At 46.3% G+C, this 22,381-nt stretch overlaps 2 protein-coding genes across 2 annotated transcripts; one reads left to right on the top strand and one right to left on the bottom strand.

Moving 5' to 3' along the window:
• Positions 1-1,948: 1,948 nt before the first annotated feature.
• On the bottom strand, positions 1,949-12,378 carry LOC119372079 (uncharacterized). The gene is made up of 3 exons (XM_037642531.2): positions 12,315-12,378; positions 5,172-5,393; positions 1,949-3,311 (listed from the first exon to the last, which is right to left on the bottom strand). Exons 1-3 carry the CDS (start codon positions 12,351-12,353, stop codon positions 3,042-3,044), a joined length of 531 nt encoding a protein of 176 aa, XP_037498459.1. The 5' UTR covers positions 12,354-12,378; the 3' UTR covers positions 1,949-3,041.
• A 6,555-nt stretch (positions 12,379-18,933) lies between these two features.
• On the top strand, positions 18,934-21,086 carry LOC119406473 (uncharacterized). Its single transcript, XM_037673220.2, has 2 exons — positions 18,934-19,028; positions 20,796-21,086. Exons 1-2 carry the CDS (start codon positions 18,987-18,989, stop codon positions 21,084-21,086), a joined length of 333 nt encoding a protein of 110 aa, XP_037529148.1. The 5' UTR covers positions 18,934-18,986.
• The last annotated feature ends 1,295 nt before the right edge of the window (positions 21,087-22,381 follow it).

The raw sequence follows: 22,381 nt of genomic DNA, 5'->3' as shown, positions 1-22,381 counted from the left end.
AGTGAGTAGCCATCAAAGCACAAAATTCAGTAGTCGTGTATCAGCAAAGAGACAGCTAATGTCACTTTCATTTGTCAGTTGATTCGACGAAAAACGAGACGACATGACGCTCGATGGCGACGAAATGCGAGAGGCCCGTGTGCTTAGATTTAGGTGCGCATTAAATAACAGTGCATAATCAAAGACTTCTGGAGCCCTCCACTACGGCGTCCCTGGTAATCATATCGTGGTTTTTGGGACATAAAACCCCGACAATTAATACTACCATGAAGCGACACGAGGTATATATTTTTCAATTGTCTCCGGCCTTCCTCAGTCTTCTTTAGCCCCCCTTTTTTTTCGCTGTTTGCTTATATTCGCCATGAAAGGGTTTGTTTTCTAAAAGCTTGCATGGCTGCTATTTCTGATATTGAAAAGGCTGGTGATCTTAGCATAATTTTCCGGTGTCGGCGAGGCGTCCTTGTAACAATTTCGGGCGTACTTATAACGCAAGCCAGACGGCGATGACAAGCGCGAGCATAAATGCCAACATAAAACCGCCGAGCCGTTACGGCACGCTGCATGTACTCCAAGACAAGCTGCTCCACCGAAGAAGGATGTGACGCTATGAAAACTACAAAAGGAGGGCAGGTAACTTCCGCAGAGGCGCCTCGTCTCGTCGTAGCTACATCCGGTTTCCCGCCAGATGTTCTCGTAATCTGCCGTTGCGTACCGACCTTCCGTTTCCTCTCGCCGGAAAAGAAATGTTTCCAACCGCGTCCTTCGCGGCGTCCTGAAGGCTTCGCGACTCACCCTAACGTTCCAACAACCCGTCGCATACCTCGTCGCTGCGGCATTGCTCAGCAGAACCCAAAGTCCCGGGTACGAGCGGGGCCGCGGCATAGCACGGATTTTCCACAGCTACAATTTCAATCTTGTCTTAAAGTTCGCGTGTCCCCACCAACCACCCACATTCGAATAAAAAAGGAGTCATTTGACTCTCTTTTTTGAGTCATGCCTTTCCAGGTATATGACTCTCTTTAAAGAAACGCGTGAACTCTTTTTAGAGATCATTTTACCCTCTTCGAAGAGGCATGGTGCCCTAAAGAGAGTTAACGTGTCTCTTTAAAAAGAGTCATACACGTGGCAAGTCAGATCTCACAGAAAAGAGTAACACGTACTCTTTTGTTTTATTTTCTTAGACTGATATTAGTGTTCAGAAAATTGTACTCCGTGTGCTTCGAGATTTCTATTAATTAATCCCGGTCGCCGCGATCTGTTAGCCCGACGTGCTAGTCGAAACTCACGTACTAAAGCGACCGGCCCTGAATACGTTGGTCCCTTACTTGAATCTCGGGCTCGGAGGAATTCTCAAACATCTTGAAGGCTTCCTTTATAAGAGATTTGTAAGGGGGTTTCCTCTCTAGTTGTCGTGCTACATATGGCTGGATAACGATCTTTCCCTCACAAAAACCTCGTACAACGCAGTTTGTTGGGCAGCGAAGCGCACGGCATAAAAAATTAATGACTAGGTCAATAAAGATGCCTCGTAAAGCGTTACTTCCGATAGATGCTGACTGCGGAGCAGTGAACGTCATGTGTATTCCCACTGAGCACAAAGATGACAGAGACTCTATCGGGCACAAAACCAATTCCAACCAGACGTATAACCAAAACCGATGCACCAATTTCTTATGTGAGTTGTACCGAACGTTTTAATCGCCGAGCGCAGGCCATGAAATAATAAACCTTCGGCTCGCTCGTTTTTCACGTATCTCTCAAAGCTAACTCTTTGAGCTGTGAAACGATTTCTTATCAGTATAAAGGACGACGGTAAAAAAATCAACCTTACATACTGCTTACTGAACTGCTGCAAACATGCTCCGAACATGCGTTATTCTACGCACACTTCTTCAGAGACAAATGCGCGTTTGAGCATCAAGGGAGACAGAATTCAACGGACCAACAATTGTTGACAATTTTTTATTTGGCCTCTTCTCGTGGATTCTTTACACCGGCATGCTATAACGTGGTATGTTGCCTCATTTCTAACACAAAATGTGGGCCGATCCCGGAGGCAGCGCATACTAGCACAGCACCTTGCTAAGTCTCGCATTGCTACCAGGGGGCCTATACTATACTAAGGAATACTGAATGCTATTCCGTTTGCTCCGTGTCGTCACGCTTTGCGCGGCTCATTTGAAGAGCCCTTACGCATTTCCAAGAAGCCAATGAAAATTGCTCGTAGTACCGTAGTGCCATGGGTAATCGCTTCGTTCACTGACAGACAGAATTGACCAATAAGGAAGGACCAACACGGGAGAGTGGTAGTCTCTATTCAGTGGTACTGTATGGGCCCGCAGTACGTGCTAGCTTTAACTAATGTTGGCTAGTCTAGGTTATATGTGGCTAAATACGTTTACTTGTTGCAAATGTCGACTACCTGTTGTGACAACATCAGCATAGTCTCAGTGCGACCTCCATCCCTTTGACTACGAAACTTTAAAAGCATCTCTGTTGATAAACTAAAAGGGTACTTTAGCAATAACGATGCTTTTCTGTATTCATTTGTCCCCCATGTGGTTGATGAATGGAATAACCTAGATGCACCTACGACTAACACAGTAGCGCTGTCTGAATTTGTTAAGTTAGTGGAAGACAAATTAAATAGATAGAAAAAAGTTTTAATTTATGTATAATTATAACTTTCACTTTCTGAACTATAGCTAACACTTACTTTGTTTTTTTTTTCTTTTTTGCAACATTGTAGTACGTATACTCAATGTAACAAGAACTGTACTATTTTTGTGACTTGTGCCTTTTCAATAACATTATTATAGTCAACATACTCATCAAATCTGCTTGTACTACTAGCATATTGACAAACTTGATTATGCTTACCATTTTGTTTTGTAACTGTAATCGATTACAATTGTCGTTCGTGCTTTAGATTTTTTTTTGTTATTGCTGTACATGTCTACATCAAACATTAGTTTGTAATATTATGCCCATCCATTGTGGTGTCGAAATGGGACTGGCAGCATTGTAAAAAAATTCACCCTTTACACTTTTTCGAATAGGCGAATGGGCGGCCATCTCAAACGCCCTGCGTCGTGAGCTCGCGGACCGACTCGGTTCCGGGAAGGGCCATCGGTATCCGAGATTCGTAGTCGCTGTGGGTCAGATCGAACGCGGCGCCGAGGACGTTGACCATCGTCACTGACACGACGAACACCGTCGCCACGTTGTTGAGCACGACCGCAGGGCCCCGGTGGCGCGGTTTGCCGAGGTCCAGACATCCGAGCAAGATCAGCAGGAACCGCAACGACAGCCTTGGGAACATGGTATGAGAGAACATGCCACGTGAGCCCGTTTGCAGTGCAACACGTCTGTCTCAAGCCAGAGATGCATTTCTCCAAGCTTCAATCCTGAGTATCGGGTCAAAAAGACAAGGACAGTCGTTTGGCGAATGACGATGTTGGCCTATTTAGTGCACAGCTACGCACTAATTGGCAATAGGCAAAAGGCGACTTTTATGGCAATATGGCAAAAGGCGACTTTATAGTGTTGGCACGTCATTGTGGAATAACCTACCAGTTCAAGTGAAACAACACAATGCTTTCATTTTCATGCTTAAACGTCATTACAAGGAACTGTATTAGACTATTTATATGTTTAGTATTAAAAAGTGACATGATAAACTAACTAATGTTTTGTATGCTGACCAGGAATGCTATTAAACAGATGTATAGAAATATTAGATGTATTATTTATGTTCAGTATGCAAACCAAAACCAGTTCAATTGTTGTGTATAAGTTATATGTTTTTCAATGTCTTCTTTATCTGTGTATAAGTTATATGTGTTTCAAAATTATCCATATCTTAAGCTAAAATGTCGTTCATTGTAAAACTCTGTCTCCTGCCTGTACTTTATGTATGCTATAGTTGCATGGATCCGTACTAGCATTATGCTAAGGATCCAGATGTTTTTGTTTTACTGTATTTCGTTTAATAATAATAAAGTTCGTAATAAAAGTTCGTAATTATATTGAGCCCATCGTTGCACGTCGCTAAACTACATTTCTTAAGAAAACCGACCAGTGGGGCAGTTGGTACTATGTATATCTATGTGTATGCAAGGCAGAAGCTCAGGAGAAGGTGGAGTCTTGGAGGGAGAAATATCCTTGAACATGGGGTTGCCATGAAGAAGAAAAGACCAGTTGCTGAAACGTTGAGTCTTGCGACAGACACCAGCACTCGTCTTTGTCTTTGTAAACTTGCGCTGTACGCAAGTTTACAATGGAATACCAACTAGTCCGTACTCAAACTTTGCTTCTAGCGACACCCTTGTTCAAGGACTTTTCGTCTTTATGCATGCCCATGTATACCTCTGTAGTACTTTGTATGTCTAAACCTAAAAATACGCATTTATTCTTATCGAGGATTGCAAAATAACCTAGTCGGACATGGCTACGTTTTGCGGGTGCTGCCAGTGCTGGTTTCAGATGCCTCGCCGAGTATAGGCCACTTGAACCACTGGGTACTACGTGTATTTGCTTGCGTGCGCAAGAGAAAAGTTTTTGAGCCACTAGTTTCGCACCCACTCTTGGTCAGTCTCCCAGAGTGGACAGTAGGTACAGAAACTTTAGGCCTACTTATACATAAACCGTGCTTCTCTGAGCATGCCGTTGTGGTGCAGTTGTGGTAGCGCACGGATTTGGTCAATCTTAATGAGCTTTTTTCCAAGTTAAAACGACGTTGCTCCTTTGCCATTTCACCAGCGTCGACAAAAATGATCTTATTTGGTGTCACAAAGCCGCAGGAGGATGTACTACTCATTATCACAGCTCAACCATCTTCAACTATCTTCCAAATGCAACAATGCATCCTGAATGCGTGCACAGAGTAACTGGCTTGTTGTATTTTGAAAACAAGGTCGATTGACGTGCCTGAAAGACAAATCATAATAGATAAAGTCTCAGGAACGCCAGAGTTCGCGAGCACGAAGAAACAACGGATCAACAAATCATTACCACGCATGGTACTGGGCAATCGCAGCGCCACAGTCATATCAAGTGAACTCGAAATAACGTAACTTTCGATTTAACTAGCGCGAACGTTCAGTATCTAGTGTAAAGCGCTGCTCGACATTACTAAGCGAAATTTGCCGCGCTGTCCAACGTGACCATACCTGCAATGCGATGGAGACGCTGGCAAGCGATATGACGAGGGTGTAAAAGGGGTGTCGAGTGCCCCGCTCCAACGTGTGCTTCAGCTGCGCCGCGTTCATTGTGAGCAGGGCGACGTCGAGGCAACCCTGAGCCAACGTCTTCCTGGTGGCGTACGTGTTGGCGTCCACGGGTGACATCTCTTCATTGCCTTGCGCAGCTTCGGCCCCGTACGGCGAGTCCACCTGCGGCGGAAGCATACGTCATGCGCGGAGATGCAACACAAGTTGCTTGATGTCTGACCACCAAGATCGCACCAACACGCACTGCCCGACTGTGATCTCAGATGTCACGTTGAAAGCAAGAGATAACCACTGAATGATCTAATAATAATAATCATCATCATTCTTATTAATGGGGTTTTACGGGCCAATGTCCCGATATGATTGTGAGGCACGCCTTTAAAGGGGCCCTGCAACACCTTTCTTAGTTATATTAGAATAGACTCATTATTGACGTATGACTCTTCACGAGTCATATGCCGCAAAAATTTTTCGAATCCGTCAAGTCTAAGTGGTGTTACCAAATTATAGAGATCACGTTCCGCAGCTTTCTCCCTCCGCTCAACGCCGCGAGCGCGCGGAAAGTTGCGCGGAGCGTGAAGGGAGGGAGGACGGAGGTGCGAGGAGGCGCCGAAGAGTTACATCAGCGCCGGCGGCATTTTTTTCTTCATTTTTTTCTCTCTGGCGTCCCGGCTCAACTACGTGGTCTGTGGCGCCACTTCCGGTCGGCTTGCGTCGTCGTCGTCGAGCGGAGCCCATCGCACCGTGTATCGCGCGTGCTTGAAAACTGCGAGTCGGTTTGGTAATGTTGGGTGTGCACCTCGAACTGCCGTAGTGTTTTCGTCGCTCTGCCAACCATGGACGCAAACCTGCGTGCGCGTTTGGAACGAATGACAGCTGAGATGGGTTTCGACCCACACTCCGATACACCGCCTCGTCGCACTGCTCGCGCTTGAATCGTATTCAACACGGCAAAGCTGCGTGCACCCTTCTCCCAGTGGCGGTACTTCGATGCTGTTTGCTCTTCGAATGCGGGCGCACAGCGAGTGCGGGCTGACAACAAAGAACTAAAGACTAGAAGAAAGGATCGTGGGGCATCGGGCTGGCGCGGACCCATTCCCCGGCTGTCTGCAGCTACCATGAAAATGCGAGTCTGCTTGGTTGCTGTGTCGTGGTTTCTCGGGAACGTGAGACTACGGGGAGGATACGCCGAGGTACGGCTCGATGACATACTGAACAGACAGCGAACGGGACTCTCGCCATACAGCGAACGGGACTCTCGCCATACAGCGAACACAGGTATCCTAAACTAGCCGGCGCCAGCATTGTTATCGGAGAAATGCTGCACCGCTGCCTCGGTCGGTCGTGAGAACGTGCCGACGATGCAGTTTCCAGCTGACGAGGCAACACTCGAACGGCTGCCACTCTCAACGGCAACCTGCGATGGTCAAAAGCACAGAAATATTCACGATTTTGGCACTGCGCATGGTGAAGAAAACGCAACCACGCAACAACGAGCAGACGAGCTGTCGGTGAGACCGGAAGTGCTAATATTAATGTTTGTTCGGTGTTTTAACGACATAACACAATATAAACATACATATTATATACTTATTGAACACAAAATAACAACGAAAGTAATAATGAGGGTGTTATCGTGATTATAACATCAGCCAATGGTGGAACTGCCGACAATCGCGTCATATTTTGCGGACTAATACATCATTTGTCGAGAGAAGAGGGAGCGATTTTCAGCTGACTTTGAGAATTTATTGTAAATTCCACGCCGCTCGCTTCGCTATAATATAAGCGCTATTTTCAGCGCTTGCTGAAAACCTTGACTATTTGAGAAAAACACCTATTTTCATTATATATTTTTGGTAAAAACGAGTACTTCACCAAAATTTCGGGGGGGGGGGGGGGGGGGGCTGCCTGCAACACTTACAAACCCGCCTGTGACACCATGAGTGCTTTGGAACGGAAAAAACACAAGTGCAACAAATTGAATTGCACCATGAAATTACACAATGCAGTAAGCCATGAAATCAATACATCGTTTACATGAAACATCGACATTGACAAACTGAACACGCGCTTATTGGCCAACGATGCGCACTTTTGATGGTTATTTGCGATGTGTACTTACAGCGTCAGCTGCACTCTTCGCCATGCAGCTCACAGATTCGACAGTCGAAAGGGCGTATATTGTGCACAGGAATCAAGCTGCGTGTACAGTATCGGTTGATGCTTTCTCTCCTCTTTGTGTGTTATTTGTAACTGATATGTGTACGGGAGCTTGTCGAGAAGACATGAACCCACGGAAAGGGATGATAAAACGTGAGTGTATATTTTTTTCCCTGAAGACTGGAGACAATAGCCTGCTCGAACGTGTCTCACCGATATATACTGCCGCCCACGCGCAAGCTAGTAGCACCGCTATCGTTTATCGATGTAGCACTTGACCAAGCATATCGCTCGCGGCGGGCACAAACCACGGGCACAAACAACTGCCGGTCTCCTTAGTTCAGATAATTTCAAAGGGATAAACCTTTCAATATAATTGTTGGGGTTTTTGCGTCCCAAAACCACGATACGATTATGAGGTCTCCGAAATGTTGACCATCTGAGGGCCGAATTCACAAAACTTCTCTTCCGTAAGTGTGTTTTCCAATTGGTCAGCCAGCTTCTCAAATGACATGTCCCGCATCGTGATTGGCTGAAATAGTCTCTCAGGAAAATTTTTAGCGTAAGACGTTTTTGTGAATACGGGCCCTGGTGTTCTTTAACGTGCACCTAAGTCTAAGTACACGGGCCTCAAGCATTTCGCTTCCATCGCAATGCGGCCGCGGCAGCCGGGATTCGATTCCGTGAGCTTCGGGATCAGCACTCGAGCACCATAACCACTAGAGCACCTAGGCGGGTTGGGGGAAGGATAAACCTGTCGCGCAGGCTGTATTCTGTTAATCCGGTAGATGATATACAACAGGATATTACGACGAAGAGTTGGATTTGAGTAGCCAATATAACCAGTAGGTAAGATAGATTGGTTCAGTATCACAGAAAAAAAAATTATATAAGTGAAAGCTGTAGAAATCGGAAACAGCAAGCGAGGAATTAGGACGCATGACTTCATATGTTCGTATGAGATTATCATGATGAAAACGTTTTATTGAGAAGATAGAGGGAATTAGGAGAAGGGATCCTTATCCCGGGATTCCGTTGGCTGAGACCGCCGTCCTGGCTCTTTCCACGTGGGCCTGCTGGCCCTCGAGGGTCGAGCTGGACAGAGCTGCCTCCCATCCTTCCCACGTTCTTAGTAGTGCTTAAGGCACTAGCAAGCCTGGCAGGCCCATACCATGTGGTATAGATCTGCTTTCTGCCCGCCGAATTTACATTCGTCTGAAAAAGATTGTGGCTCGATAGCATGTTGCTTTGCCGGATTATTAAACGACATTGTTTGGAGTCTCCGTAAATGGCATTCTTGTTATATGTCTAGCCCCTTGGTCGGAGCCAGGCATTTCCGCCGCGATAAGCGCAAGTTCTGTGATACATCTGCTTAGATTATCAGTGGCGAGGGTAAGTCCGAGTCAGGGAGGAGGTGGGACCCCGACGGAGAAAAGCTCGGGCGGCGGCGTGCGCACGCTCAATTCCCTCTACACCCCGATGACCTGGCACCCAAATCAGCTCTTTGCGCGAAGCAAAAAACGCGATGTTGTTTCGTGATCCTGCAAGCTAGTGGTGCAATATCGCCCCGCATATAATATCTATATGTAGTATCAGTGGCGTAGCCAGGGGTAAACACCGGACCCGTGCCTCCCCCCCCCCCCCCGAAATTTTTTTCTGCCATGGGATACACAGCACAAAATGACACTCGGCCCCACTTGCCTACCCGGACCCCACGTCGGATCAAGGACGTGCCCCCCCCCCCCCGTAAAAAATTCATGCCTGCGTCACTGTGTAGTATGCGAGTACGTAATGATGTAAACCGAATTAGGATGCGTAGTTGCCATAGCAATTGCCACCTCTTCTAACTCTGCAATTTCTCCTTGCAGAACAGAAAGTCCAATCGACAGTCTTCCCTTGATGCACCGCCGATGGCTACCTACAATTTAGATTTTCTTTGCTCTCGCCCTCCTCCTTGCTTGATGATATTCTGGGTGCATGTTCTTAAGAAGGGGCACTGTCACGAACTTGCTCCTCCACTCTTCGGTGTACACATGCCCATACCCAACCGGAGATCACCTCATAGCCCCTACACAATTCTCTCCGCATTGACGCTTCTGCGGAGAACCCGAATCCCTTCAGCATATTGTAGCAGGCTGCAGAAAATCCCCATTACAACCTCCTCCCCCCAACTCTCGCCACGCCAGCGAGCTTTGGGAGAAAGCCTTGCAAAGGTTCAACCTCGAGCATCAGCTCACGCTGGTCGTGAGGGCCCAGGACCTGGTCCAAGCTCAAGGCGTTCTAGACTAAGGACGCCTCTCCGGAGCTATCTTCTCATATAAAGGCGTTTGTTCTCTTTCTCGCTCTCTCCGTTTGGATTATCAGAAAAAAACACTGAAAACGAAAGTTCATCACCACTATAAACACTAATATAAGCTGCTGAGACCTGGCAGTTAATTGGAACGGTGGTTAGTTTTAATGGGGGCTTATTGAAAGCTGGCGGTTATTGACTGATTGGTCGGTCGGTCGGTCGGTCGGTCTGAATTGAATTGAACTGCATTGACTTGAATCCCGCTGTATGCAGGAGAAAACGCACACACTCGTTCAAAATAACACTCGCTCTTTAAAGCTTTCCAGGTTTCCCAGCCACGGTGACCGCATTTCGATGATTAAGAAATACAACACCAGTGTGCTTAGATTAAGGTGCACGTTAAGGAATATCACATTGTCGAAGTACAGGCTGTTTGACACTTAGGAGAAATTTCGGAGCGCGTGGCATCGTGATGCGGCCAGCGCTGCAACCACGCGCCGTCAGCAGCTCGCGCGTGCGCAGATATACTCTACACCTTTGAAACGTCTGCGCGCGGGCGAGCTGCTGCCGGCGCGCGGTTGCAGCGCTAGCCGCATCGCGATGCCAGGCGCTCCGAGATTTCCCCTAAGTATGAAACAGCCTGTAGATGCGGAGACCACCCACAACGACGCGCCTCATAACCATATCGTGGTTTTGGCACGTAAAACTCCAGCAGTTATTATCAGCTATCGAGGCGCACTCTATATGCACCGATATGACGTCCTGGACCTGCGTTGGGCGCTACGTTTTTTTTTTTTTACGTCCATCGGTTGCATGCCTATGTTTGCAATGTGCTTCTCTATAGTCAGACAGACTGGGGATACCCTGATCGAAGCCCTGTATTCACCTGGCTTAGGTTTGACCACAAGCCTTTATTCACCTTCGGTTTCTGTTCTAGATTCTATAGGAGCACTTTCGAATGTAAAAGAAACGAGGAAACGCCTTCTCCAACGGATGACTAGAAGTTTGATTTGCCTTTCCACGGTTCTTGGATCTTGGATTCTCTTGGATCTTTCAATTCAAGAGAACCATGACGTCAAATCAGCAAGGGCATTGTAGTCGGACTCAACATCTGCAACTCAGTCATCCCGAGGGTTCGTAAATGAACAGGATAGAAAGTTGGTCTAGCTGTCATCGTTGAAGCAGCGCGAATAGACAAAGAAAGTGAGAACGGTCTTGTGTGTTCTTGCGCTTGCTTGTCTACGTCTATTCGCGCAGCTTCAGTAGTCCGTAAATCGCTACCCCTCAGCAGTGGGAGGCCACGCTGCTCCTCTTGGACCCGGAAGCACATGCTTGGGATTACACGAGATGACAGGGATGACACGGCGCGCGAAATTATGGAAGCCCTCCTTATCAAGAATGCTGGTGAAAGCTGTGTCATTTCTCCTTTACTGGTGTTATCGAGAAGCAACTCAGTTTTTGGAGGTGGGATAGATAGAATTTTTGTTGTTGTGTATCTTGAAGGTTTTTGAAGATATGTTGTCATACCATTTTGATACTTTTCTGATGTTAAGATGTTAAATTTGTTTGTTGAAATTTTTTGCTTTTCTTGCCTTTTTGCAAGTTGGAAAGTTTCCTACATGGCGGCAACTGCACAGTTTGTTTGAGTTCACTTCTTTTTATGTTTCTTTTTATGTTTCTTTTTATGTTTCTTCTAATGCACCATTCAGTTGCAAGTAAGCACTCCTTGTGTTTCCTTCCTCGTCCGTGTTGTTCGCGCTGCTCTAACCATAATGTAACTTTACCAACTAGCCCAGTTGTCGACCTTGCCACATGCTTGGGTCACAAAGCGGGCGGAGGCAGCTGCCGGGACCCAAGGTATCCTGGCCACCTGACCAACAGTGGACTCCCGCCCACAAACCTATAGCTCCGTTTGAATATGGTGCTGAATAAACCATCGTCCTCCACCACCTCCTCTGCGTAAGAATACTACACGATGCAGATCACCAGCTAACGTGTGAGCTCACGCTATAAAACCCACGTTATTCACTAGTACAGGGTCACCCACATCCCAGGTGAACACTTCATCAGTATTCATGACCTCGTAGAAGCTGATGCTTCGTACTTAATTCGGAAAATTATTATTGTGCTTGTCAACACCATGATTACACGTCATATAACGAACATTTTCCTTGTGATGTAGAATGAATGTTATAGGTTTACCGGCTTCAAAACTAATGAGGTTTCCACCTTAGATGTGGTCGTCGCTGTACATTTCAGAATCAGAACGAGTTTTATTGAGATGATTAAAAAGATTACCGGATCTTATTGTGCGGTATGAGGTCCTGAAGTTAACATTGGTTGTGTTCCCGTGCGAGGGACATCCATTTGTTGTATTAGAGTTGTATTAGAGAAACACTAACAGCACTTGTTAGCTAACTATATCACGACAGCTTAACCTGTACTCCTTGTTTCATTTTGTCGCAGCGCTTATATTGTGAAATCATTTTTCTTTGCTCTATTAATTACAGTGTGCATCTTCTTCACCCCCTCTTCCTCCTTATGCAATAAGGTCTCATGAGGACCTTTAAGGACATTCTGAATAAATATGCTACGTTAACGTAAGGCAAAACTAAACAAACATCACTCACACTTTCAGACGCCGACGACATGATGGGCTGGTTATCCATGACGGTGCAGCGACCGACGACAGCGTAGGAGAGCGCTGCCGAGTGATGACTGGCGCCACGAAACGGCCAGCTTAATCCCGTGGGATTAGAGACTTCCCCGGAGCAAGATAGCGCAGTTCAACTCCGAGACCCTAAAACTATGAAGAGCAACGACAACCGGGCTTTGCTTTTATTTATCGTATTTTTTTTTCGTACACGCTGAGGCGTTGAGGTAGCCGCGGTGCTACAACGAAGGGAATAGTTGCAGCTTTGCGTTTGTTTCACCAAACGCAATTGTCCAATCAGTGCCTCGGAGAAGAATACGAATCAGGCACAGATTCTTCTTGTCATGACGGACTGTGAGTAATGGAGGTAACATTCAAACATTGCAAGCCCGAAAAGGGCTGTCCTTTCCCCGGTTGTGACGTGGGGACAATTGCAAGCGACACATAGCTCGAACAAGAAAAGATGATTTGCTTGTTGGGATGCACGCTGATCGTACGCAAAACTAACGTTAATCATTATTGCAAGCGCACTGTGCGAAACGTAGACATGAACGTGGACAAGAAAAGAACAAGCGTTCAATGAGCCATTCTACCAATGTCTCCGCCACGAATGAAACACAGTTCCAATGAAATGATATCAAATTTTTTTAAAAAGTTCAATTCTTAGTTAGAAACTTTAGCGAACGAATCATAGAAAATTTAGCGAACGAATCATAGCCCATGAGATATTTTTCTTTCTTCTTTGGTTGTGTTGTAAGGTGGCACTGTTACCCATAGTACGGTGAATCAAAACCAACTCGCTCACCTTGCTGTCCTTCTAGTTTATGCTGCTGTTAAAATTGTACGCACGTATGCAATTATATAGGTTAAAGAATAAACCAACAAAACTTCAACACGCCCGTTTGCTTACACGTGTAACACATAAGTAGCTCACAGGCCCCTCCCTAACTATGGTGCAGAACAGCTTACTTCGAGCTAAGTATTATTGCAACTAGAAATTAGTACAAAAAATCTCTGCAGGTGCACGATGGCAGTGAAAAAGCATGAGGCATCAAGTCGACGTATGATAACTGTATATATTTAAAGTTCTACCTAGGATTCTGCTATATCGACACATTCCCACACATGTACTAAAGGAGAGCAAAGTGGGAACAGAAATGGCTGCCTACATTTCTCACGTCTGTACCCTACACGGTTTCAGAACACGAAGGGGCCTCAAGCTGCAATTAGCGGTCATTTGCTGGCAGTTTCGGTCGAATACGAAGAAGCGCTACACGCTATTATCGCAAGACTCCAGTAATTGACATTTCTTTGCGACGATAAGGGATGGTCAATGCAAGCGTCCGCAAACGAGGAGCCGCGCCTTTTGCTCCGCAAACGGAACGTTTTGGAAGGATTCGTTTTCAGCGATGTTGCTGTCAAGCAAAAAGTAATCAATCGCCGTATAAGGAGTCCGTTATCGATTTGCCTTTTGGCTGCTCAGGCTTTCTTATGCGAAATGCCTGTGGCATATCTTTGTGCGTGTGCCCAAGGGTAATATGTTCCAGTGAACGCGATGCTGGTAAACGCTTATGATGGCGATAACTTAAATAGTCAGTTAAATGACTGCCAGTGAATGTATCATTCACTGACATAGTAATTGCATGTAACATTCAAATGTGGCTTTTTGTCCCCTAAGGCACTTAAAGAAGGCACTTAAAGATTGCACTTAAAGAATAGAGCGAACTACCAAGTCCAGTCATCATATCTTCCTCCATTAGCGCTTTTTCATTCTGCTTTAGAGTCACTTATCTTCTCTGATACGAATGCGTCTTAGTATGTATTTTCTGCCTCTGATGCGCACTCTGTCAATGTATTTTGCCTCTGTCATCAGCTGTATTACCTTGCATAAATGCTGGATTGCGCGGATTCGATACAGGGGAGAGAACCAACACTGATGCATATAGAGCAAGCGCTACTCGGAACTCGTTGGTCACTTGCGAGTAGCGCTTGTCCTGTGCATCAGCGTTCTTTCTCTGTCCTGTGTACGTCGAATCCGCGGTATCCAGTATTTATGATTATGAACCAACAAACCAAACAACGAATTTGCTTCAGCTGCATTGCCTAGTATGTTTTTCTTTTGTCGATTTCTGCTTTCAATGCGTAGAGTATAAGTGTACTTGCACATTTTGGCAACATGACACTTTTATAAATAATGCTTGGCATTTCTTGCGCAGCTTGTAGCAAAACATTGTATCTTTACTTGTAAATATATATTTAATTCCACTCCTGTAAAAGCCCAAAATAAAGTTTTTTCAACAAATAAAGTTTTTTTCAACCAACCAACCAACCTGTAAAAGCCCTCGTAGAGGTTGACAGTGTAACAAAAAAAAACTTAGTTACATTTACGACGTTGAAAGTCTCGTACAAGCACATTTGGTTATGAGGAACGTCGTAGTGGAGGGCTCCGGAGTAACGATTAAACTACTGTTATTTAACGGTGGGCACAAAGTATATAGTACGCTGAATAAAAATTTCATCTCTGTCTCATCGTAATGCGGCTGTCGCGGCCTGGTATCGAACACACGACCTCTTCCTCTGAAGCGAAGAGAAATTGAGGCTCTCGAGAGGGCCGCAAAGTGGGCTTACTGGTAGATCATTAGAAGCAACTGGTTGCAACGCGAACTCGACGCAAGGACGAAAGAAGGCACGAGGAAGACACACACGCAGCGCTCTTGAGAGGTTAGCGTTGGCATGAAACCAGGCGCAACAATATTGAGAAACAGTCAAGTTTCCGCCACGATGGCGTACTGAGTCAATCACAGAGGGCGCGTAGCTGTTACGACCGCTAACAATAAGCAGAACGGGAGAAAACTGAGCGATTTGCTAAGTATTCATTATGAAAAAAGGGTAAGGCGGTGTTTGCGTTGTTTTATTCTCTCCTTTTGTGTCCATGTTGGCACGTCTTTCCTTGTTTTATGATGAATAACAAGTAGCAGATGATATGGCGCGTTTTTGTGTCAAAAATAGTAGCCCAGAGGAATTGACGGACTGTTATTACCTGCAGCTATTTGACGTAGCGCAAACAGACAACGGCAAGAAAAGTTGTAGTGGAACTTAAATTTTTATTGAACTTTGTGAAACATTACGAACTAAGGCTAAACTTGTGGCATTCTTATCAAATGTTCACAGATTTAAACAGGCGGTATGCAGCGACAGTTCGTAATTTGCGCCTCGAACACAGGTTTAGGGGGAAAAAATAGCTGTGCAATTTCTCGAAAAGAGAGCATCTCTGGAAGATATGCGTTGAGTCTTTGTGAGTTTGTACACTTCAGCAGTCTTATTTTTTTCCGTCTCTGTCTCCGATTCAGCTCATGGCGCCTGATTCCCTTTCACTCTGTTGTTTGTTAACAGAAGAAGCATGCTTTAGAGTGGCGCTTAAATTATTTTCGCAAATGCTTCAAATTTCGTCCCTGATGTTAAATTTTTATTATTTCCGCCATTTACAGTCGGTCAAACGTACGCATAGTGGGTATGCGCCACCATTCGAAAGGTTGAAAGCAACTACAGACCCACGGTCGGCTAGCGCTCAAGTCGTCTTACGGTAGGTTTCACGATATTTAGTTAGCATGCTGCTTGTGCTTCACCTTCATTTGTACTTGTCTATGCGGCCATACCCAAGTTCGTGTACAAAGACACAATCTTACAAACTTCAAGGGATTAAGCAAGACTTGCATGAAAATGTTGCTCAGGAAGGCATTAATGTTAAAAGGCAGGGCGTACAAACACGAACACAAGAGAGAAGTCAAGGCACCACAAAGTGGTGTATTGATTTCTCTCTTGCGTCCGTGTTTGCACGACCTGTCTCTTCAACATGAATACCTGCCAAGTAGCTCAGCTCTCTGTTATCCACTGGAAGGCAGTTGCCGCCCTTAAACAAAAAATTACACCATTTCCCGCTAAAGGGGACCATGAGGCGATGCGAAGCCGGAGCACTTGCACGATCGCGTTCCGTTGGCGTTCTTTGGGCATGCTACCGACCTCGCGTCGTGGAACGCGAAGAGGAACGCTACGCGCGTCTTGTCTTCCCTCTAGCCTGGCCGTTAATTCTCACAGGGCGAGCGGGGAACGCGTTCGGCAGGCGTGCGAGAGGGGGGCAGCGTAGGAGAGGAGAGAGAGGGGGAGGGTACGCGCATGCGCTGGTGCTCATCGCGGCGTTGCGCAGGATAGAATTTCGGCATGTCTAGCCCGCGTTTCAGAAGAAGAGTTGAAAGGGGCGGGTAGAGGGAAAGTGGAGAGGGGGAGGGGAGAGGGTGAGTGGAGAGGGTGTGCGCATGCGCAGTAAGGGTGGTCACGCCGCACACCACCACCACCACCACCGGATTGAACTCCGCCATAAGATACTTCGCATCTAAAACAAAAGAAACAAGCCCTCTTTCGTGGAAAGGTTGGCTCCTGCGACACGCCCCGTCCACTCCTTAGCTCTTCGACGATTTCTCATTTCGGGCCGCCATCTTTTGTTGCTTGAACTTCTGATCTTGCTTGACAGTTATTAAGCGGAAGGCGTAAGCGCGAACTACTGTTTCTGTACAACACTCTCAGCCACAATCAATAAGAATACGCTCAGCTCGAGGGCACGGGTTCGATTCCCGGCCGGCCATGGCGGCCGCATTTTCGATGGGGGCGAAATGCAAGCACACCCGTGTACTTAGACTTAGATCCAGGCTGTCAAACTTAATCCGGAGTCCTTCACTACGACATGCCTCATGACCATATCGCAGTTCTAGCGCGTAAAGCCCCAATAATTACTATCTCTAGTATCAAAAAGAATAGTTCGGAACAGACCCCACATCAGTCATTCCGTCTCCTTCGGAATCACCCTCAGTGCTGTTATTCGAGAATGCTGTTTTTCATCGAGAATACTCGATGAATATCTGATCAAGTACCAATTCAGTAGCACGCGCTACTGGACTTGTATGCGAAATTTTTTATGTTCACGCGTACACCTGAACATACATCTTCGTGCATACTCTCAGCTATTTCCCACACTTTTAAGTTGACAGTGCCTGTTCGTAATGTTTCTCTTTATTTATGTTTCTTTGTCTTAGCGCTTCCTGCCTTTACGCACAACGAATGCCTAACCAGCCTGCTCATCCCTCTATTGTACATGACATCCAGGCGGAAGATGTGAATGACAGCGAAAAGCAAAGCCGCCCTGATTGTGCGATAAAGAGGCATGCCTGAGCTTGCGAAACAGCAGAAGCTTAGAAGCCGCAGAGCTCTACACGCGTTGTAGCGAGTCCGAGCACTCCTACGGCATGGACAAAAAAAAAAAGAACTTGGGAATCGCTGGAGTAGGCCATAGCATGGCTTAGCGCTATCGCGACACGGCCACTGAAATATGATAGCGCTGATTGCGACAAATGCCCCATGACGTTCGTGCTTCAGCTTCCAGCAGGTTTACAGGCCGAGAGAGAAAAAAAAAACATTTATTTTTCCAAAACCGATGTTTGGCTTCCCCCATAATGGCGGAATAGATTTGCCCAGGTTCTTCAGCGAGGCCAAAGTTCCAAAAGGCCAAAGGCCAAAGTTCCAAAGTTCGGCTAGGTCTAAGGATATTAGCGTAATGTTAGCGGCGCCAAGGTGTATTAGCTCTGGCACAGTGCGACTAGGTGCGTTTGCAACCGCACACATGGCAATGCGGTGCATACGGCTAGGAACATGAAAATATATGCACAAGATAATACAGCCATGAAAGCTGTATCAGATACACTAGTCACGCTGTTATGTCACTAAAACAGCTGTAAATGTGCAGGTCTCGGGCATGGCAAATGATTTTTTTTTTTTGCCCTGATACACAGAAGCCCGATTCGTTTTCCAAGCATAAATTTTCTACTTTTACCACTAGTTTACTGACCTGCCAATGTATCTTGTCTCTGAAACAGTGTTCGATGACATTCTCTCATTGTGTATGTATTTGAGTGTCCTTGATAAATACATTCACTTGGCAGTCAGCGCTCCTGTTTGTCCCTTGTTCAATGCTTCGTAATTGTATTTCTTTTCCTTCCACACTCTAGTGCATTGCGCTGCGGAAATCGCGACACGATATCTATTATTCCTGTATCCGTATGCTCCGGGAAATTGGTTGCGTCGGTGTTAACACAGAAGTGGAGCGACATGTGTGAATGCCAGTGTTTCTATGTATCAGTGCAGTCATCATCACCGTCACATTCATCATCAATACTCATCTCACAGTCAGACCTCTGATGAAACCTGGACCCGCGCTGCTCCTTCTTACTGAATTTAAGTTTATTATTCTACATCCGTCGACGGACCTTTTTATCTAAAAAATTCTTAAATAGTTACGGATCATTAAGGCTTAAACACTGAATGGTCAAACTGATCATTGTGCGCGTGTGTTTTCTGTGTACATAAGCTTAGTGTCTTGCAATAAATTTTACTTGGGAGGCAGCGCTGCATCCTACAGTTTACCTCTCGGTGTCTTTCGTTTGTTCGCGTATAGTGCGCTGATCGATATCATAGACGTTCCTTTAGATTTCCGATTATTTCACCTAAGTGCTACGACTGTTAGCAACTCTTGTATCAAAACGCGCAGGCACCTGGCGTTCACAAGTTGTCCCCGCACCAACGTGAGATCTGTGAAAGAAAGATGGATACCGTGGCGACGGGCGGAGGGTTTTTGAGCCCAGAGGTAAGACAACTCTTCAAAGCACTGGTTAGAACTACTTAAGTTACGTTATTAAAGGTTTTGTTACGTTAATTTACGTTAAGCTAGGCTACGCTGTAGGTTAATTTAGAAGCCTAGGTGTGCATTAAAGAGGATTTTTTCCCGGGGAAGGTAAATTTGGAGGAAAAAAGCCTAAGGTGATATCTCGAAAAGGACCAAGTCATATAAGGGCTCGTCGCCAGTTACTGTCTTCTCCAACTCTGTCGTTTGTGTTGTTTGAGTGAAATTGAGGTTGAAATCGTCGATATCAACGACAACATTTTATTAGCTGGAACACACCTTAGCACGCCTTCCGGTATTTGTGAAGAGTTCGTGACCGGTGTCCCGGTGCCAAACTGCATTTACACGCACTATACCAGCACCCTACCGCAATTACTCGAATATTATCAACTTGGTTACCACTAGATAATGTCGGTTACATAGTGTATGGCGGCCAATATGTACGCCGATGTGGTTGTGCTAGCTAGAGTTGATTAAATATAGCTAAATTTTAGCTTATGCTGCATTGACTTACAATTTACTTCGATGTTGCCTGTATGGTGTAGACGTACGTTGACCAAAATCACAGTAAGTGCTGACTAATGTTCGCAAATGTAAACTCTCCGCAGTTATGATACCATAATTATCTTCATGCAGGCTCAACCCAGTGATGCTTTATTACGTACTACATAAATAACGGCCTAGCCCGTGCTGACATTTTTTTTTTCGAAGAAAGTTGTCCCACGAGCACTCAACATTCACAGAACCAAACTCGCTTTCACAAATGCTTTCGATGTCTTCTAGCTGGTCTTTAGAGTGCCGCTCTTAGGCGCCAGTTTCCTGCGTTAAGCGTCGGCGTGCCTCGTCCGCTGTAACCGAGAGAACGAGCACAGGGAATGATGAAAGCACGAACGCGGACTGCGAACATGATGGCGGCAGGATGAGGAGGAAAGCAGAGTGCCGCACGACGCTACGAATTGGCGTCATAGTATATTTGCAATCTGTGACGCCGAAGTAGATGCGTATCGCACCGTAGAAGCCGAAGCTTATCGCCGCCGCCAACAAACCCGCGAATTGAAATCACGCGTACGGCTGCGATCGAATTTCGCGTTAGAGAGTATTGTAATCGCCGGTAATTTTCCGAGCGAAGCTTGATACGAGTTACAGATTTCCGTGGCGGCGTGGTCGTGCGAGAAAAACCCGGCGACAGCGCAGAAACGAAACGAAAAATGCGGACCTCGAAGGTGCGCCTGTCGCATGCGTATTTGTATGCGCCGTCCTCCGATAATTTATGCTCTCAACCGTGGGCTTTTCGGCAATCAGCCATTTCTGATATGGCAATGTGATCCCTTATCGAGGTCACTTGCCATTTTACGTTGCCACATTTCATTGTTGCCTGGATAAGAACGCATGACCGTCGTTGTTGCCCGTAGCAACAAAAGTAATGCGCTGCTAAGCACGTGGATGGCGGTCGTATTCCCGGTACGAAGGAGGAAGCAGTCGGGAGCGAGCAGTGCCCAATGCGAAAGAAAGAAAGAAAGAAAGAAAGAAAGAAAGAAAGAAAGAAAGAAAGAAAGAAAGAAAGAAAGAAAGAAAGAAAGAAAGAAAGAAAGAAAGAAAGAAAGAAAGAAAGAAAGAAAGAAAGAAATAGTACGTCATGCACGCACATCCTAGTATTAGCTTGTCTCCATTCTCCCGACAGGGCAAGGACTCCCGCATTTCCATTACCATTGCTTCCCTGCATTTTCACAGATGTACGGCGCGCGGGTCCTCATGTCTCCCGTCCACCCTTCGGCGGGTGGGGGCCGCAAGATCGTCTACTTCATCGAGGACGTCCCGAGGCCTTCGCCGGGAGCCCTGGTTCCCCGCGTGGCGCTCTACATGATCATCGTGCTCTGGTTCGGCACCATCTTCGCGTCGGTGGCCGCCTTCTGGCTCTACCTATACCCCAAGGACAAGGAGCACCACGTCGTCCACGCCATCACGTCCACGGTCAAGGCAACGTCGACTCTCGCAAGCACCGTCGCTGGCGAAAACATCTGATCGCCTACATAAAGGTGCTGTGTGCGGCAGCCTCCGTGGTGGTGGTCTGATTAAAACAAGTTATGTCAAAATCGTCGATGTCGTCTTAAAAACAGAGGCTGAGCTTTTCGGTTTTGTAAGACCCCTATACTTTTCCAGTAACAGCAATGGCTGGGTGGGTTAAGTAAGGGGTTCTTATTTGTTAAAAGCAAGTCTCCCCGCTCTAACTAATGGGCATTGTGAGAAACACAAATAGTTGAGTCATCGTAGTAATCTAAGCTTGGACTCTTGTTTAGGCCTGCACACTATTCATTGCGTCAATGCCAAAAACCTAAGTAAAGGATTATCGCCTCGAGATTTTGTCGATTTTGTTGTTTTATCTGAATAAAGCCCTTCCTCCTCTACACTCATTTAATGCCAAACGCTCGTTTCGGTGGTCGCGGGATGCGGCTCCCATTGGGTCGTTACAAACGCTGACGAACGCTAGAATGATGGAAGACGCCGTGCCGATGCTGATTGACAGCACTGTTCCAGGGAAGGCAGCAACCACAAAGTTTCCTAGAATAAAACTCTACGCCCACGCTTCGCTTAGACAACCCCCAATGTAGATTTTGCGCTGGAAGTAGTTTTTTTCCCCGAAACAAGAGTTGGAGAAAGAACGCACAGGATAAGACGACTCGAAGGCGAAATCCACCATTTTTCTTCTCTGTCGATCGATGTGTTGCCCCCCCCCTCCCCCTTCCCGGAAAGTTTCCTGCACGTCACCTGCACGTCACCTGGTTTTGCACTGCCTCCGGGATCGGCCCACCTATTATCATGCGATGATATAGTGTGATGACGGCTAATCTGACGTCATGTTGAGATCATGAGACGCATCATGAGACATAGTAGTGCGTCATGACGGCGTCACTATGACATCACACATTTTTGCGCTCTGTAACGTCATGATGGCGTCACACGGCGACGTCATCAGGCCGTAATCTCTGACCACGTGACCTTTTGCATCGTTCGCGTTGACGCCGGCGGTCACTGTTTCGTGTTTGATGAGGCATCTAAGTTTTTCGCCTTAACACTTCGCTAAACTGAAACAACCTATTGCGTTGTTCTTCGGTGTCTTTTTAAGACAGGCAAGAACCTGTGACAAACCAACGTAAAAAAAAAACACCGACTCCGTAGTTGAGTTCTCAGTTACTTTATTTACACTCGACCAGCGCTTAGTCAAAGGACTAAGGTCGACTTCTCCTTAGGCTCACAACCTGCGCACGTTCAACTGCCACGTCCACTCTCGGGTGCTGGCTCCGAGGTGCCAGGTTCAT

This window comes from Rhipicephalus sanguineus, chromosome 10, assembly GCF_013339695.2.
Source record: "Rhipicephalus sanguineus isolate Rsan-2018 chromosome 10, BIME_Rsan_1.4, whole genome shotgun sequence".
Taxonomy (NCBI): domain Eukaryota; kingdom Metazoa; phylum Arthropoda; class Arachnida; order Ixodida; family Ixodidae; genus Rhipicephalus; species Rhipicephalus sanguineus.
This window is presented reverse-complemented; position numbering and strand designations above follow the sequence as displayed.